Source organism: Cornus florida, unplaced genomic scaffold (assembly GCF_030987335.1).
Source record: "Cornus florida cultivar Cherokee Brave unplaced genomic scaffold, ASM3098733v1 CherokeeBrave_3.0.0_Hap2_Chr01, whole genome shotgun sequence".
Classification (NCBI taxonomy): Eukaryota; Viridiplantae; Streptophyta; class Magnoliopsida; order Cornales; family Cornaceae; genus Cornus; species Cornus florida.
The window spans coordinates 101,190,400-101,209,309 of NW_026775571.1; the positions used below are offsets into that span (position 1 = coordinate 101,190,400).

At 33.3% G+C, this 18,910-nt stretch overlaps 2 protein-coding genes across 5 annotated transcripts; one reads left to right on the forward strand and one right to left on the reverse strand.

Annotated features, from left to right (window-relative positions):
• Positions 1-70: 70 nt before the first annotated feature.
• Positions 71-3,193, reverse strand: LOC132309529 (GDSL esterase/lipase At5g45950). The gene is made up of 5 exons (XM_059807829.1): positions 2,806-3,193; positions 2,109-2,242; positions 1,618-1,851; positions 812-1,058; positions 71-453 (listed from the first exon to the last, which is right to left on the reverse strand). Exons 1-5 carry the CDS (start codon positions 3,074-3,076, stop codon positions 263-265), a joined length of 1,077 nt encoding a protein of 358 aa, XP_059663812.1. The 5' UTR covers positions 3,077-3,193; the 3' UTR covers positions 71-262.
• A 5,379-nt stretch (positions 3,194-8,572) lies between these two features.
• Positions 8,573-18,630, forward strand: LOC132309548 (negative regulator of systemic acquired resistance SNI1). Of its 4 annotated transcripts, none has more exons than XR_009482538.1 (16): positions 8,595-9,066; positions 9,162-9,228; positions 10,171-10,264; positions 10,354-10,443; positions 10,575-10,664; positions 11,115-11,186; positions 12,128-12,209; positions 12,321-12,370; positions 12,547-12,720; positions 12,795-12,865; positions 13,007-13,076; positions 13,434-13,499; positions 13,852-14,007; positions 16,107-16,237; positions 17,435-17,636; positions 18,285-18,630. XR_009482538.1 is itself a non-coding variant. In XM_059807846.1 (15 exons), the coding sequence occupies exons 1-15, from the start codon at positions 8,964-8,966 to the stop codon at positions 17,502-17,504; spliced, it is 1,386 nt and encodes a 461-aa protein (XP_059663829.1). In that variant the 5' UTR covers positions 8,594-8,963; the 3' UTR covers positions 17,505-18,046. The 4 variants fall into 4 exon arrangements, 1 of the variants encoding a protein (XP_059663829.1); XR_009482540.1 differs by having other exon boundaries at positions 9,048-9,066; positions 10,205-10,264; XR_009482539.1 differs by lacking the exon at positions 16,107-16,237 and having other exon boundaries at positions 8,573-9,066.
• The last annotated feature ends 280 nt before the right edge of the window (positions 18,631-18,910 follow it).

Genomic DNA, 18,910 nt, shown 5'->3' on the forward strand with positions numbered 1-18,910 from the left:
TAATTTAATGAATATGATGATGAATTCAACATTTATAATTGAAGTCTATTGGTAAAACGACTCCACCAAATGAAAGAAAAAGTTTTGATTCTCAATCCAATAAATCCATGTGGTGAAATGCTCTCAAAAGAGTCGAACATAAAATTTCCATAAAGTGGATAATAAAAATAATTTTGCAATGCCTCTGATCACCACTGATTCAAACATTTTCACAAGCACATACACAAAGGCATCGAGGGTGATATTGTCGAACAAATAATACTCAATTTAAAACATTCTCACTGACTTCATCCAAAGCCTCATCAGCAATGATTTTATACATTTTACCAGTTAAATGAACTGCATCCCAGAATACATATTTAGTAGGATCAGCACATGTACTCAAACCCTTGCATGTATCCCCATATTCATATGTTCCTGACCCACAACACCCCTTTGTTGTGTCTACAATACCTGCCAATTTTAAGAAGATAAAAAAGGTCAGTCGCCTCTTAGAATAGTTCATAATTCATTCAATGCAGTCTCGTCCCACATGTGAGATTTACTCTTTTTGGAGGTTGAACTATATATATATATATATATATTGAAAGGTTAAACAAACACACATTCATGTCTTCACCGAGACTCGAATTCCTGATCTCACACTTTAAGGAATAGGGTTTGTACATTTTGGGCTATTACCTATTTGATATAGTAGTTTTTAGTTAAAGTTGCTTCTAAACTAATTTTTGAGAATTTGAACAATATATGTGAAAATGAATTTGGAGTATAGATTAATGAAGAATAAAAATAAAAAATGAATTAAACTTACCATATTTCTTGGGGTTCTGTATTGCCCTCTCAATGATGTGGTATATATCTATATAGGCATTTTTAATGCCTAATGTAGCCTTTATGGTTTCCAAATTTGCTTGGATCTTAGAATTGAAGGAGAGGGCCACTTGGTTGTAGTCATCGTCACATTTAATCTCGTCCTTTAGTGTCTTGACAAGTGGCATGCACCCGAAAGGTGGCACCCCCACAATTGCCAATCTCCTTGCTCCAAGTGTATGCATTGCCTGAAAAAATAAAAATAAAAAATAAAAAATAAAAAAAAGGGGATAAACATGATGCATATAAGCAAATTTAATAATGGAAAAGTGAAGAGTGTATTTATATATATCTATATATATATGTGTGTGTGTGTAAATGAAGGCTTAGTAGGCCGATGGTACTTTCTTACCTTCTGACTTCAAATCCTCATAAAGTTAGTGTTTGAGTGTGATAATACTTTCGTGGTACTATTGACAACAAAATAACTAAACAATAAATACTCACTAGCTTTACTTGTGATATAAATTATTTTTTCAACCAAACTCTATTAGTTAGGACCTGTTTTTTCTTATAAACAGCTGTCTAATTTCTCGTGATTATTGTTGGAAATCAAAGCACAATTGAACAGACTTTTGGTATTTGTCTTATTTTAATGCTTAGGTTCTTATAACTAATTGTTTTTGGTTTTTTTTTTTTTTTTGGTAAATAATAAAACTAATGTTTATAGTTTGTTTTGTATGAAAACATTAACAAGAATGACAAAGGTGTGTGTGCGCGTGTGAGAGAGAGAGAGAGGGAGAGCACCTTGACGTAACGAAACATGCAAGAGATCAAGTAATTCTGGTACTGTTCGATGGTGAATTGAGTGGAGCGAAAAGGGTCGATGTAATAATTTTGCAGAAAATCATTGGTTCCCATACTTATAATAAATATGGCATTTCCAATGAATTTTTCTACCTTCTTCTCACCCATCAATTGTTTCAACCGCAGCTTGTACTTCATGAAATACTTCAGTTGTTGGGAAACAGATAACGCTTTCTGCATTCTCATCAAATGCAAAATCAAATTAAGTCAAAATCTCCCAATTAAGTCTTTTCTCAACTGTTCGGATTTTCAGTCACACGAAAGTTTATGTTCATATTGGTCATGAATAAAGTTATGTTAGACACATTGATAGATTTGGTTCAGTTATCTGAAAACATAAAATTGTTTTGCATTTTAATTTTTTAAAAATTTAGAAACCAAAACAAATTTTCAGATGAATAATTGCTAATTGAGGTGTTAGGGGAACTTACCGAGATGTTAATGGCGGTGAACTCATCATATCCCGAACCAGCTGATGCAAAACTAACACCATGCAACAGATCTGCCTTCTTTATATATGGGTCCAGATAGGGTCGAATTATGTTTGTATAACCCAATGCCTCAGCTGAAGGAAATAAAAGAAGGCATCAATTAAAATATACAAATGTAACTCATATTAATAACTATATATATATATATATATATATAGTGATTTTGCCATCATCATTTCTGCGCATTTAACACAGTGAATCTTCAAACTTGTTTCGAAAATTAACATAATAAGAAAAAAGAACACGAAAAACAAAAAAAAAAAATAATTTACTCAGAACTTAACCAAAACTTGAACTACAATCACAGAGTTGTTGGAATGAATGACCACAACCCTAATATACTACAATAGAATTAAGGTTAAATTTCGAGTTGGATCCGTGAAATTGAGAGTGTGCAGTATTATCAGGCTCCACATTTTCAATCAGAATTCATGACACTACTTGATAATAATAAATTCAAAACATATACTCTGTATGTATAATTTTTCAAAGTCTCCATATTATCACACAGTAACACACAGCCATAAATGTGACATCCCAATATATTATGCAGAGCTATAAAAGTGTCAATGTGTTTAAAAAACTTAAAATAAAATTAGAATGTAATAAATAAGCTGTAGCAGTTATATTTAGTTACCAATGAAGTCTGTGGCAAGTCTCCCATCAGTGAACCTTCCATTTGGGCGACTACCGTTCAAGAAATCCCTCCCATAAGGTTGGAAATTGCTCTTGGGAGCCAGTGCCAGATGGTTATTGTTGCCGGGATCGACGCTGGAGTCTCCAAACACCAACACACATGTTAGATTCTCCTTAGCTGCAACTTTTCTCAGCTCATGAATGTCGATGGCTCGAGCATGGAGTGACATTGCAGCCACCAAGAGAATCACCATCAGTGTCAACACACCCATTCTCGAACCAGCTTAATAGATTGATAGATGTTATCCAAAATGAAATTGATGATCTCAGTTTTCAAATAAGAGTAAGAAACAAAGTTCAGTTGTTGTTTCTAAACTCTGGCCAACGTAACACATATCTGGTCTCCTTAAATATGCCACATTATTTGGGCAGTTGTGTTAGGTTGAGCATTTATCGTTATTGTTTGTACAAAATGGTTTAGTGTTATGTTTCATGCAGTTGGCTACTGTTTGGGTAAAAAAAACCTAATTGTAACTATGATAATAGGGGCAAGGATGACCTCCAGTTGCACAGTAATTCATTTCCTCTATTTTTGTAAGTAAAAGTGCATCCCAATATTTTCGTAAGGAGCATCCCAACATTTTCCTACTATGCATCCCAATATTTTTCTACTATACATCCTAAACATGGGTAACGTGGCCATGTCTAGACTACTCATTTCAAAATGAAGTAAATAGCACACTATTTTACTGGAGGTGATTTTCATCCATGATAATAGTTGTCTTTGATGCCATAATTAATTAAATAGATGATGTTTGCCGCACTTTGGGTATAGATGCACTATTTTTTTGGTTAAAAGGTAAGCTGGTATAGATGCACTATGTGTGTATATATGTAACACCTTTTGTTGTTAAATAATTAATAAGATTAGATACATGAGTTTCAAGATAGTTATGTAGTTATACACACACAAATATACATATAAATTAGGGTCACGAGCATTTAACACCCAGTAGAATTCATGTGGTTCATATAATTCCTTATGAAAATCTCTTAACGTTTATTTTAGGGGTAAACAAGGACCTCCCACCTCATTCAGTTGTTAATAGAGTGATAAAAATACTAAAATGCCTTTCCTACAATTAAAATAAAAAATAGTAAAAAAATTAGTTAATATAAAATGACTATTATGGCATTAAACAAATTCAATTAAAGGGCATTTTTTAGTAAAAATTAGCAAACAAAATTAAGTTAAAAATTAGTAAAATATCAGTCAAAGAAGGGCATTTTTGGTATTTAATACAATTAATTAGTCATGTGCGAGACACGTGATTTGGTAACAGTACTATTCTACCAGTTGACTGCCAAAAGATCCTAATTTATAATATTAGTTGACTGCCAAAATATCTTAATTTATAATATTTTTTAATTTTTAAAGTAGTTATATACCCAAAGTAAAAGAGGGACGTTATTTGCTCAAAAATTAAACCTTAGAATTGTTTTATATACTTCGCACTATAAATTATAAGATTTTTTATTTTTTTCAAAATAGAATATTAGGGGTTAATGATTAGTGGAGAAGAAAGATGGTATAAGACATGAAAAACTCTTACGTTTTAAGCGTGATTGAGGGGTAGTGGGAATCTATCATCTCACACATAGCCTCTTTTTTAAAAGGTGTCAAAATATTGTTGATTATACTAAATGAGCAATAGTTAAGCTAATACAAACTCAATTCCCAAAAGAGAGATCGGTACTCTATAAATAATAGGATTCCATTTAAATCAATCGTTCCAAATTGTGTTGATGCTCTCTAGTATCATATTGTTAAAATAATACGGAGTATCTGTTTCATAAATTACAATCTTGAAAGGGAGCATCAAAATGGTTTTGTAATAAAGTTATCAAGAATGGAAGATCAATTGGGAAAGCTGCCGAGCTGTAATCTACCAAATTGCCATCCTAAATAAACTCATCACAATTGCGTTAATAATCACTTGGCAAGTCGTTCTTGTGACTTGGTGAGATTATATTGGATGAACCCAACATGTTATTGTTACGTTCCGGTAATAAAAGTTTATTATACAGTAAAATGAGTATCAACAATTAAAATTTTTTTTATTCAAAATCATTCATTATTCATTGATTTGTTGGAGTTTTATTGACCGGACATAAAAATGCCGTGATATACCCATACCTAATCTGACTTAATATAGTGATATGGTGTCTTTTCATTATAAAAAATGTAGGTTCTAAAACTAATAGCTGCCTTTATGGGTGGAAAATCATCTAACTCTTAAATTTGATTTAACAGGATTTAAATACAATTGGTGCATCTTCCCTTCCTTAATACTACGTATATTATATATATATATATATATATATATATATATATATATATATATATATATGCTACGTTCAGTTTCAGTTTAGAATAATGTTATTTAAAGAGCACATAAAAGTTAGGTACTTATCAACAAAGACATATACACACATTTTCATTAATAATTCATCTAACTTGTCATGTAGAAAAAATGACTCAGTTCAATGAAAAAACTAAAGAAAAAGACACTTTTGTTATGATTAACTCTACTCTGTTCACAGATATGATGAAAAAGGTCAAATTATTCAATTCGTGAGAAGAACCCACCTTTGTTTGAGAGTACTGCATCTTGAATTTGAAATTGAAAAAAAAAAATATTTTAAATTTGTAATAAAAATTTTTTAATTTTAAATTTAAAACGCCCATTCAATCCTAGCAAACATAAGGTTCACCAAATTATTTTACATCCTTCACTTTACAAAACAAAGCCACACCTCCTTGACCTGGATGGCCCGCAAGCCAACACAGCAAAACAGATAATATTTGTCGTTGAATATGAAAACAAAAACAGCTATGCCATTGACGATGATAATTGGTGATTGACCAAAATATTTGTTATTTAAGTGGCCACAAAATTCAATCTCAATCAATTGCATTGCATTAATTGGGCAGGCAGTTGGGAACCTAACGATGTTAATTTTGAGTACCTAACAAGGGAAAAGGGATCATCAATGTTGCAATTTAATTCCATCATTTAATTTCAGAGTACGAAAATAGACAACAATATAAATGAGATAGAGAGATTTGTTGTCCACTGCTCAATCACTCAAATCTGGTCCAATTTCTAGTCCACTTTCATCACATGCCACTAAAAAGTGTTCTTATGTCTTCAATCTTCATGAACCACGGATCTGTCGTGGGTTGGAAGTTGAGGGCTTTTACTTCTCAATAAAGGGCTTCTGTGTCACCAACCACAGTCCACAGAGGGGTGGCGCCACTTTTGTCCTTGAATATAAGTTAGTCTAATAATTACACGTAAGAGGGTTCGAATTTCGATTAAGGCAATGTAGATCATAAAATGAGCCGTGCAATTTATTTGAGTAGTATAATCAAAGTCCTAAACGGAATAGCAAGCATTCGTTTAGTCATATGCATACAGTGAGATCCAAACTTGGCTCAGGGAATGAAAAAAAAAAAAAAAAAATTGTGCATATAAAATTGTTTGGTTGTCTTAGAGGGTGTGTAGAGGTGGCTTGATCTGGTGGAACCACGTGGCATGCCTCCATTGGAGTTGCTTCTTTTTATTTTATATTGCTAGTGCAGAGCTGGTAGGAGATGCGGATTGTGAGAGGTGGTCCGAAGATTTTGAAGCATTGGGGGGTAATAATAGTAGGGTTGATAATTAATGTGATTGTGAGGATATTGCTAGCTTGCATCCTTTTCTGTTGCTGTGGTGGAAGATAATCGTTTCTTGTTGCAAAATGATATTGATTGGAAGCTTGTCTGGGCAAGTGGCAGATTTGGCTTAATTTATATTTATATGTGAAGACACCTTAATCATGTCTACACGTTTTGAAATAAATCGTGATTATAAGGAGAATGTACAAAGTAGAACTCTCGTTCACACTCTGTTTGATAGAGAAGAGGCAAGGAGTGAAGAGAAGAGAGGGCTTTACAAACTTTCATCTCTCCAAATATGGACCTAAGAGGCAAAAGAAAAAGGTAAAATAATTATAAAATTTTTTAAATTACAAAACTTTCTTTATAATTAACACTCTCTTTTTTTCTCTCCTAACAAGCAAAATAAAATATTATCTTATTCTATTATCTTACATTCAACCAAATAAAACGATAAAAAAATACAATATCTTCTCTAGAAATATCTCATTCATCTCTTATTCTTTCACTTCCATTCAATTTTCTTCCTTTATATCTAACTGTGCATTAATAGTTATTTATTTATTTTGGTAAGTAATATTCAGTAGTTAATTATTTTACTTTTTTTTGGTTCATTCATATGTTTAATTTTATGTTTTTAAACATTTTCGTGCATTTCAAACGTTTTCATTTCGGAATTGACCAAACTGAAACTGAAAAGTTTCATATTGGCCCCTTTATTAGGTCTAATGGTAAATTACTAAAGTAGAGATGGGAATCTTGGATACCTAAGTTCAAATCTGAATCATCTAAAAGAAAAATTATTCAAAATTTCTTATGTATTAGTAAATTGGAATAAATGACAAGAACATGCCCTAAACCAATTTTTATTTATTTATTATTTTTTGGATTTTTAAAAGTAAGTTAGAAAGATTCATCTTGCAAATTAATCTACCATTTATTGCAATTAATAAGTAACCTATAAATAAGAATTCTGAAAAAATAAAAAAATAAAAAATTGGGGGAACCGAAGGATAATTCTTCAAAATAATTGTCACTCTCTAGCTCCTCTCCTAGTCCATAGATAAGACGATATTTAAAGTTACAGAAATGATAGCCGTAATTGCGATTGTGCCACTGTGGACTCTCACAGTCTCAGTGTAATCCCTATCACAGTCTAAGTTTAATCCCCCTCACAATTGTTGCCATAAGTCTCTTCGAAGTATTTTTTAATAAGCTTAATGATAGTCATTGGGGTTACTTGGAATGTCACATCATTTTAATGTTGTGGGATGTATATCACAGTTGCTTTGAAATGTTGACGTACATAGAATTTATTATATGTATTTGGAATGGGTTACTCACATTTATTAATACAGGTCATACAGTGGTTTATAAAGTAAGTTGTTAGAAAATTAAATGAGCTACTCACCACTTTAGTTAGGGACATTAGTTGTCATCAATATGTTATTATTTGTCTCAAATAATGTATTCTTGAGTTCTTGTTTTAGGGTTTATTTTTTTGAACTTTTTGAGAGGAAAAAGAATAGTAGTATTCTTGTTAGGGTTTATTTTTTTGAACTTTTTGAGAGAAAAAGAATAGTAATATTCTTGTTGAGGTTTTAGAATAATTATGATATGCAAATTATATTAGATTTTAATGTCTATTTAGAATCATTATTGATCAGGACTCTTTTAATCTTATTAATTTCATATTCTTGAGGACATCTAATTAAGGGATTCTTTAATGGGGATTAACTAATTAAAACAACAAACATTTATTTGAGTCTTGTGCTTTAATGAATAGAATGATATGATGTGCATCCTCTCAGTTGGAATTTGGTGTTGAATACCACCACAACAGAGGGATGGTGGTCCTTTATCTATCCTCCTTACCTAATTGTGACTTTTTTTTTTATGATCTGTTTGGTTGGTTGGAGAGATGAAAAAATAAATAGAAAGGAGAGAGAAAAGAATAGATGAGGCATCCGAAGGGTAACATTTTTTTCTTATTTGGTTGGAACTTATGGAAAAAAAGTATTTATATTTTTTTTACTAACATACCCTTATTATATATAACTACAAAACATTAGAAGAGATTAGTGTAATTTAGCCTTAATTAATTGCAACTTTTTTAATTTTTGGAACTTTGAGGGTTTAGGTGGTAGGGGTTAATTGTTCCAACAGTGGAATTATTTGCAATTTTAAAATAGCTGAGAGGAATTATTTGCAATTTTAAAATAGTTGAGAGGAATTTTTGCAATTTACCCGAAGTTGAGTAACGGCCCCCACCACCCTCAAGTCTCTAAAAGTTCAATGCAATACAGTGGAGTGTATTATTCGCGCCTCTTTTCGTCTTCTTGAGAAGGTATTCGCGCCCTCCCTCTTGATTCTAGGGTTTGTACATATACACACAGTGCGGAGAAAGTAACTAGGGTTTGAGTTCCAGAGAATCAAAAATGGAGAGTCGTCGAAGGCGAAACACTGGAATCGAAGAGAACACGATGGCAATCCTTGACGCCTCCGGATTCAATCACGATCATCATTATGTCAAGGACGACAGTATGCGAACTTGATCCCTGTAGGAGTTTATTTTTGTATAAATTTAACATCTTTATCTCTGATTTTGTGTTGTTTTTACATTCATTCAATTTTAGGTAATTCTTTTCTTGAAGCTGTTCGCTCTGCCTCCATAGTTCCAGAAAATGGAATTGCCCCAACCAAGTACTAAACTTTCTCTCTCTAATAAGTGTGGTTATTATTATTATTTTTTACATTTATTTTATTTATTAAAATAAAGTTAAAAATTAATAATATTTATTTTAAAATCATTATTCTTGTCTTTTGAGATGCTAAACTGCTAATTAATGTTTGTATCCAACATTTTTAATATTTCTTGTTTACTAGATAATATAACTTATCCATCTAATATTTTTATTTTTTCTCATAATTTTAAGTTTTTCACATCCAAATTCATATTTTTTAATAGACATGTTAATAAAAGAAATGTTTGCAAATAAAATAAACATTCTTGTAATGAAATTTATACCGGAAAAAGTAAAATTTGGTTGTAGGATCATTAAGTTTGGTCCAATATATTATGTTCCAACAATAAGGGATTCTTGAGTTAGAGCCTGGTAACCTCCTTCTCATGTAGTGGATTTTGATTTGCTTGGACTAGGTCTTGTGGTTTTTCCCTGTTGAGGTTTTCTACATAAAGTCGTTTGTTTTTGTGCAGTTGCATGATTTATTTGTTTTCACAGCGCTGTTACTTATCCCAAAAAAAAAAAAAAAATGTTTTCACAGTGCTGCTCTCTATACTTGACTCATTCATATTGTTGTGTTCTAAATACAACTGTGAAAGTTTAGAGATTAATTATTGTTAGTTAAAATTGGACAAGATCTATTCACCCCTCTAGACCTATTTTGGCCCTTGTGCTAATTCTACATTAGAGCCTAGGGTTACGGTCCTACTCAATGCTTTCCTGATATCCTTGGTAGGCAGATGGACCAATTATTTGAATTTTATTTTATTTTTTTTATGATGGTAATGCCCTGATTTTGTCATACAGGGCAGAGGGATTTGCTCTTTGCAAAATAATCAGTAGTTCATTTGCTTATTTTTATCTCTCTTACTATCTGATTATGCAAATTCTGGTGAAATAGAAAAATGTTTGAGGCAATTTTTCATATTCTGAAGGATGAGAATTCAATGGATTTAATAATGGCAAGTTATCAGCTTCTGAATGAGTTAGATAAGGTAAATTGATTACCCTTATATACCTCAGCTTAAGTTTTCTTGTTTATATACCGAAATATTCTAACATCTTTGGTTTCGGGTGAATATAGCGCTTCCCTCGGGTTTATATATCCAGGACAGAAAAAATCGAATCATCTTCGCCTCATACTGCTTCACCTGAACTAACTGTGGTCAAAGAGGTATCCCCACCCGCCCCCCCCCCCCCCCCCCCCCCCCCCCCCCCCCCCCCCTCTCTCCTTTTTTTTTTTTTTTTTGACTTCCATATGAATCTTCTCATAAATTGATCCTGCCACACTTTGTTGCATGTAAGGCTTGGTCACCATTTATTTTTGGCTTGGATATTGCTTATGGTGAGAGGGGGGAAGCTGATAAAAGCTCTGGTGGATCACTTGACTCTGCTGTGAGTTTGATTCTCTAAGCTTATTTTCATTCTGCAGTTTCCTTTATTTTGAAGTTTATTGCCCATAAAGAATATTAGATATTGCTTGAGACATACAGTCTTCATCTCATCCCAAAAAATAGCATTTCTTGGAAATTCCACCTTTTTAAGGAGACAAACATTTAAAATTTAACTTCCCAAAAAATAAAAAAAATGTAAGTTTAACGCTTTAACGAAATTATACATTTTTTAAACCTAGCCGTTATTTTACATTAGTTAATATATTTAAATATACTGGAACAAGGTTATTTGTGAATAAGTGCTTCTTTGCTATTATGCTCTTGAGTACATTGATAAATGAGACTCAGTTCTTATATTAATTAGGATATTTATTTGCCAAGTCCTCTCTTATTAGCTTAAGTACTGCAGTTTTAGCCTTTATTTTTATCGAAGTTTCACTTTAAATTTCAGGGTTTTCATCTTCTAGTACAAAGCCTTGCTAAAGTGGCTGATGAAAGAAAGTTTGAAGCATCAGAAACAAAGGTCAGTTTTAGGGAATATACTTGGGATCTTTGTGTGTTTCAGGAGGGTATGGAACTCAAAATTTTGAAAAATAGTTGGGGAAAAGGTGACAAAAATTTAGTTTATATGAGTCATGGTCTGCAATTGCCAATTTGCCATGACTACCACGGAATTAAAAAATGCTGATGTATGGACTGAACAGCGTGGCTTCTGATGGTACTTTATTTAATGACTGTTACATTTGGCCATCATTGCTGCTTGACCGGAGCTATCCTGGCTTAAAATCCCCCCACCTCTGGTCAGACAAGGTTTGTTCGATAAGGGGAAGCCCCAGTTGATTGATCCGTAGAGGTGTCTTTTTGTTTTCTTTTTCCTCAAATCTTTTCTTTACAGACAGGGCACATACAGATCTGGAGCGAGAGAAAGAGCCTTAATCAATTAATCAAAATTCCATGCCCTGTAATGACCACTATATTAAGTTCAGGGTGTCACCATATTTTTTTGGGATGCTTGCATTACCCCATCATTCATCAGTACTTAATTGAATGATCTTTCACTAGATCTCACATGCTTCGAAGTTTTCTTTTTCTTACTTGAGTTCTTTCTCTCTCTCTCTCTCTGTTTTTTTTTTTGGAGGGAAGGTGTTGGATTGGTGGTAGTGGTTAGGGTTGGATAAAATTATTATTATTGCAGATATAGGGATTGTGTATCACATAATTAACCCTTGTATGTGTACTTGGGTTTTTGCCTCTGTTAGTATATAAGTGCTTTCTCCCATTTTCAGCATCTAAAATTCATGATTTTTCATTTCTGATTATTTTCCCTCTATCACCACACACCCATTTTTTCGGTGCATTTGTTTCTATGATATATGTTTATTAGGATATTCTTATATTTGTCAAAAGTTTGCACCAGTAATAATCACAATTTTGCATGTTAATATTGACATGGTCATGTTGCAGTCTCTCAGGAACTTGTTACTATTTCAATATCTTGTCAATGTACTCGAAGGAGACTTTTTACCCCGTAACTGTGTTTTTAAAGGTAATGTTTTTCTGATAGAACTTTTTGGTGCATTTATATATTAATTGTGGGTTGGTTAATCTAATGGGTTCAATGGTTTTATTTTTATTTTTATTTTATTTTTTGTTGCAGAAACCATGAATTGGATCCTTCTGAGAGAGTCATTGCTGAACATTCTTCTGGTATACTTTTTAAGTTTTTATAATTTAGAGTCTTCACTTCTATTGAATTTTAAATGCTTTTGTTTTTTATTGTAGATAATAAAGTAACCTGTTATGCCGTGATTTGTTACTGTCTGTACTTAAATTATAGTTGTCTGGTTTTACCTCTCCTGAAGCAGTACCATGTTAATATGCAGGGATCAAGAAAGATTAGTTACAAAGGACTAATCAAGGATTGTCTATCAATTATGTGTGAAATGTGTCACATTTGCTCATCAGATCTATTAAAAAATTGTGATACTGCCATTGGAATTGCTTTGCCCGAAGTGGAAAAGGGTACATGTAATGCTGTGCAGAAACTTCTGTTGATGGTAAGGTTTACTTCTATCCTTGAGGATATTCTGAATCGATTACTGCATTAATAATGACAAACTGGACCGTTTAGATCATGGAGTTAGATTTATCAAAGAAGGCGGCAGATGTGCAAGGTCATACAACTAGAGCGGATGCTGTTAGGTATTTGCTGGTTTTCATATTGTAATAAAAGTCTCTCTCTCTCTCACTGTACCAAGTCAATGCAATGAACTTGTAAAATTTTCTTATTCTTACTTACAATCTTGTAAGAAAAGTATTAAGTGGCTGCTGGATTTGGTGCAGAACTCCACTGGAGGAGATAATTCTAGATGAACTGACTTACAACCGAGATTTCCTATCTCCATTTCTTGAGGTAGTCATTTAAATTTTCTAATCCTCTACTTGTCCTTCTCTCTCCACACACACAAACACAGTTGTCATGGGCACCTTTGGCCACACTCTTAAACTTTTAAGATACTGCCTGTGACTCTTCAGTCGTGCCATGTGTTCTAGATGATGATGTTAGGAGGTCAGAGATCTACATTTACAGGTTGTGTTTGCAAAACCAATTTTAGCCGAAACTATTCTGATCCTCTTTCAAGTTTCTTAGACAATACTTGTTTCTTTCATTTGTGGGGACATAAATTCTTTTTGTATTTTATTGCATCTTGGAGTGGTTCTTTTGTGTAATTCAAGACTTCCTGTTACTGATTCTAAGGATGGTTTGTAGGTCTTTAATGAACCTAAAAGGAAGCTGGACATAATTGTGCAGTATTTTTCGAAGTACATTGCCAAGGTTAGTTTGCATTTAAGCAAACTCAATTTCTATTGACTCTGATCTATTTGCAATTTTCCATATGCACTCCCTGGACCTGTTAATGTTTGATTTGGTTGCAATTTTATTGCCGTCGACCAATCAAATGAGCAGTTGAGTTCATGAAGTAGTTGTTCTTACTTAGTTGATGGATTACCATGTATCTGTTGATCTATATCCTCTTTTAGGGTTGCGGAAGGGGAAGAAGAGTTTTTTTTTGGGGGGGGGGGTTGGGGGTGGTGGTTGGTTTATACGTTTAAAACCTGTCTGCAGAAGTCAGTAAAGCAGTTGCCATCCTAAAATAGCTATTATTATTAGAATACTCGTTTTGCAGCCTTCTTCTGTTCGCACTCGGAGGTCAAATGGTTCTACAGAGGATACGACATTTAATGGAATTTTAAAGTGCTTTTCAAATGGTAACAGCACAAAAAGTGTCACCAAGAAAATCAGCACAGACGTAGTTCAACTGCTTTTAGCGCATGGCTTTCAGGTGATTTTTCTTATTTTACAGATTGTATACACTTCTGAATACATAATCCATAAATTCGAATTAATTGTTTTACTTGTGCTGATTTATGGATGATGTATTGCATATCTAAGGAGTCTGTCATTTCATTAACTTGGAAAACAATAATCAATGTCTTTATACTGTATAGAGATAAAAACAAAGAACATTAACGGGTCCAGGGAGTGCATATGGAAAATTGAAGATTAAAACAAGTCAGTGAACCCATGGTGTTTTTTGAATTGGAGTTGTTAGTAGCCAGAGATGATCAGATGGCATGTATTTCTCCACGACGAGAAGTGTTCCACTCCAAATTTCACTCCCATAGAGCTTAAGAAATATTACGTTCCATGATGAGAAGTGTTGCATCACAAATTTTACTCCAAAGAGCTTCTAAATTTTTTATATCTTGTGCTTAAGTGATGTGGATTATGTTAAAGAAAAGAAAAAGAAAAATTTTAAAAATGATTTTTCACCTTATATTGAGTATGGGTATGCTAGTTCACCATTCAAAAGCAAATTTTGAAACAATAACATGTTCTGAGAATAGGTTTGGAATAGCAAAATGTTTTAGTTTTGCAAAGTTTTTCAGAAGGTTTTGATTTTCTTTTGTATTGGAAAGTTGACATTGAATTTTTTTTTATTTCCAAATTATCATATTGAGAGTGAGAAGGGAAGTTTAGGGCTAGTTTTGTTTTCTGTTGGGCCTTTTTTTCCCCTCGCAAATAACTCACAAATCCACTTTGCCCCTTTGGCGACTTGAACGTTCAATCATCCACTTTGAAATATAGAGTAGATAACACTTTGTTACAACACTGGTTTTTAGTTGGACCTTTTGACCCATTTTTGGGCCACAAAAGGTGATCTACCCAAAAAAGGCTTGGACGTGCAAGAAAATTTTGTGCTGGGTGCACCTATAGTTTTGTTGAAGAAAGTTAACTTTTTTATTTTCACATGGACTCTTACACCATCCGCTTGGGGGCTAAAAGGAGTATAGGGTTATTTTGATGTGTGAAATGACCCCTCCCTTAATTGGGTGTACTTTGAATTCCTACCAAAGTACTTTGGTATGCAACCTATTGGGCTGGTGAGATCTTGAGGGTTGCTGGCAAGTTGATACTGTCCCCCTGAACCCCATCCAGACCCTACTTTGCAGCTAGGAAAACCACCAAGAAAGGGGACGAGACATTCTCCGAAGATGCCAACAATTAACTCCCAAATTCTGATTTTCTTTTTGAGACTAATCATGTGCATGTTTTGTAAAAAGAAATGGGGGATTAAATGGGTGGCTACAAGAATCACTCCTCTAGGCACAAGGGTCAATTTGTTGTTTGTGAGCTTCCTTTACATATTTCCCAATTATTATTATTATTATGGATTGAACGTCAATTTGATGACCCGTCAACAATTTGAATATGATAGTCTGTTAGTTAAACAAACCGAGTGTGGATTATGATCGATCCAATCCAATAATAATTGGATCTGGCATAATATAATTATAATATGCTGTAAATATATATACTATTTAAATATTATCAAAATGTTTTTAGCATTATTTTATCTTCTTCTTCTTATTCTTTCTTGCTCTATTTTTTCCTGCAAAGAGTCAAATACCTAATTTCTTCTCTTTTTTTGTTCGTATTTTAATTTATCTTCTCCTGCAAAAAAATTACACCCTTAATGGATGGAGTTATCGGATTGGAGATCCGATTAATAACAAATCGAATATGGATTGATTCATTAATAACCCGTTAGGTTATCGAATCAGATTGGAAAATAAACTTAGTGGATTCGAGTCGGATCAAACCTGATCTGATCTGAATCCAATCCATTTACAGGTCTAGCTGTTTTATTATAAATAAAAAAAAATAATTCTCTCAATTGTAGAGGTCTATGTCGATCACATAATATACTAGAAGTACTACTCCATTTACCTCACCCTACTTAAATTTTATGGTTAATCAATTTCTCCCTCCACCCCAAACGTGAACACAAAATAAATATTTGAACAATAAAAGCGAGGTATTTATAGTTCCCTCACACTTTCTAATTCTAATTTGGTTGGTCACAATATATTCTTTTAGGCTTATTTTTCGTTAGCTTCCCAAGATTCTGTTGAAGGCATCTCTGATTTTAAAGAAGATTTCAAAGGCTCTCTTATGGAAATATGCAAGAATGTGATATCTGCTTTTACTAGCCTTAGAAGAACAGACGGGTAAGGTTTCCTATTATTTCTCAGTATGTTTCTCAGCTGTGTCTTTCCTTGCAGAATGTTTTATTAAGTTTATTATTTGTTTTACAATAGATATTGTATTCTAGTGAAAATGTTTACATCAATCTTTCTTTCCTTTTTTGGGAACCACGTCATTTATCTTAAGTTATCACAGTCTTTAATCTTTATTATGGAATATCAAGGACCCCAAATGGCGGGAGCCTTGTGCATTGGGCTAGACCCTCCCCAGACCCAGCAATGGCGGGAGCCCTGTGCTGGGCTAGCCCTTTAGTGTGGTTCTTCATTGCAATGTGGAATAACTTGGTTGATCTTGAAATTGACTTAGAGCGGTAGACCCCTATATGCCATATGCTTTTCCATATTATGGCAATTGGCAATCTGATAGCTTTTCTATGAACTGTTTTTTAGCATAAACGTTTTTGTGTCTCAAGAATATATTCAAAGCAATTTGATTTTTTTTTTCTTTGGTTTATTTTATTTGTTCTTTTCTTGACATTCAATGTAACAGAGTAATAACTTTTTCCAAGTAAAACTATTTTTAAGGCTTGGAAGTCTCATTTTAAAAAATGAGAAGAAGTGAATTCTGAACCAAAGCTTGCTTTCCTTGAAACTGGAAACAAATAAAAAATGGAAGCAGTGAGAGAAAAAGAGGATGACCTGAATTTTACCTATGTTATAATCCCCTTTTTTTGTAGTCTGTTTCTTGTGATGAGTAAGTTTCAGAAATTTGAAGTTCTTAAGGTTATTCTTTGTGCGGATTACAATCATTTTATTCTACTGTACAAGGCTGTAGGCAAAGTGTAGTAACTGCGCAGATGAGTGCATAATATGTTAGTGCTGTACTAAAGAAGAATGGGAGAACATCTCTTGATTTCTGTACTGTATACCTCATTGGAATTATTCTTTAAAGCTTTATATTGCTTCTTGAGCCTTGACTTAGATCTTTCACGGTTGGGGGTTAATAAAATAAAATCTTTTATCAACCATTTCTGCTAGAGGTAGTACACATTCTGCATGCGACGTCTCAGAATGTTGAAGGCTGAAGATGAATTAAAGATATTATGAGCTGTTAGAAAGAGAGAATAATTGCGTTCCATCTTATAGTTTCATTTCCTTTCATTCTTAAATCCTATGCACTTCCGTTTTAATTAAATTGAAAATTTGTGCATCACTGTGCAGGAAGATGGAGATTTTGCCTTTTGGAAAAGAAGCATTATTTACAGCAGCAAGCGTCTTGTCAACTAAATAGTAGGAGCTTTAAGATTATTATTTGACTTTTGCTCAACTAAACTGGATCCATATAGCTCCTGTGGTCGGGGCATTACCGGTAATGGAGGCATGAAGAGCTATCAATGCAGAACAACTAAGAGGCGGCTAGGAGGTGATAGTTCTTCAAACACACACCATAATCCTCTGAGAGTCCAAGATAAGATGTGAAAATACTGTCATTTGCTGAGGGTCCTAATTGGAATAGGCCACTGTTAAAGTACCCCTCAATCCTTGCTTGTCATAAAGATTGGGGATTGCAAAATCTTTAGAGAAAATCCACAGTTATGTTTCTGATTCCGATAGTTGTTAAAAAAATGATCTTCATGAAGTCTAAATGTTGGACATGCATAGACAATTTTTAATGCTGTCTGTAACTCGTCACAATGATCTTCACGAAGATCTTTGTGCTTCATTTGCTTTAAATCTGATTTGAACTCATTATAGTTTTGTATGAGACGTGAAACTGTCATATCTATGTTTGAAACTTAATCAGAATTCGCCTTGTTCATACATTTGTATCAATTAGTATTTGATTTTCATGCCTCCATCAATGCATTGAGGATGTCACTTGGATTTTCATCTGACTCACCTGTGTCCTTGGGTTTAAATCGTTGAGAGTTTTATCATTTTGTAGGCATTTGTTTCATTTAATTTTAGTCAATTATTATCAATATTTTGGCTGCTTCATTTGTTCAAGTGTGATTTTATATTACGTTGGTGAGTTTAATTGTTTTTATTTTCCATCTTGCTCATGAATTAGGGATATGAAGTCCTTGTGGAGCAATATTAAGAATGCTTTTGGGCAGAAGCTGAAGTTGAAAGGCAGAAACTTCAGTGTTGACAGTGGCTGAAACTTCAGTGTTAACAGTGTAGGCTGACTGGATGATCTGATAATCTTAACGGCAGTAACTTTTCCCCTTTTCTTTGGCTTTTTGCCACAGCTGTGTTAGAAGTTCAACTTATGTGCAATGTCTCTTCGCTGCAGAGTTCCACTTATGTGCAAGGTTTCTTCATTGCATGTTGTGTAAAGAATTTAGATTTGACAACTACCATGAAGATCAATTTCTGAATATATATATATACATCTCCTGAAATTTCTCAGTTTATGTTGTATGACAGTATGAAGCCTGTACCATTCTGTTTTAACTACCCACCGGGGTGATTTCTACCTGTTCATCGGGTAAATAAAAATAAAATAATATTTTATTCCCGTTCTTATTGTGCACACTCCCATTATTTTCTAACAAATTACTTGTAAATCTAAAGGTATTATTGATTTTAGTAGGTGATTTATTATGGCTTAATTTGACATTTGCAAGATTTTGAGAGCGCTATAAAGCTTGTTGAACAATAATTGAAGCTATGAGATTTCAACTAACCACAGTA

Excerpts from the sequence above, each read along its gene's own strand:
- LOC132309529 (XM_059807829.1), bottom strand. The coding sequence starts at position 3,076 with ATGGGTGTGTTGACACTGATGGTGATTCTCTTGGTGGCTGCAATGTCA. Across the intron at positions 2,243-2,805 it reads ACTTGCCACAGACTTCATTG|CTGAGGCATTGGGTTATACA; the intron begins GTAACTAAATAT and ends TATTTCCTTCAG. Across the intron at positions 454-811 it reads ACAGAACCCCAAGAAATATG|GTATTGTAGACACAACAAAG; the intron begins GTAAGTTTAATT and ends TAAAATTGGCAG.
- LOC132309548 (XM_059807846.1), top strand. The coding sequence starts at position 8,964 with ATGGAGAGTCGTCGAAGGCGAAACACTGGAATCGAAGAGAACACGATG. Across the intron at positions 12,210-12,320 it reads CCGTAACTGTGTTTTTAAAG|AAACCATGAATTGGATCCTT; the intron begins GTAATGTTTTTC and ends TTTTTGTTGCAG. Across the intron at positions 13,077-13,433 it reads TCCTATCTCCATTTCTTGAG|GTCTTTAATGAACCTAAAAG; the intron begins GTAGTCATTTAA and ends GATGGTTTGTAG.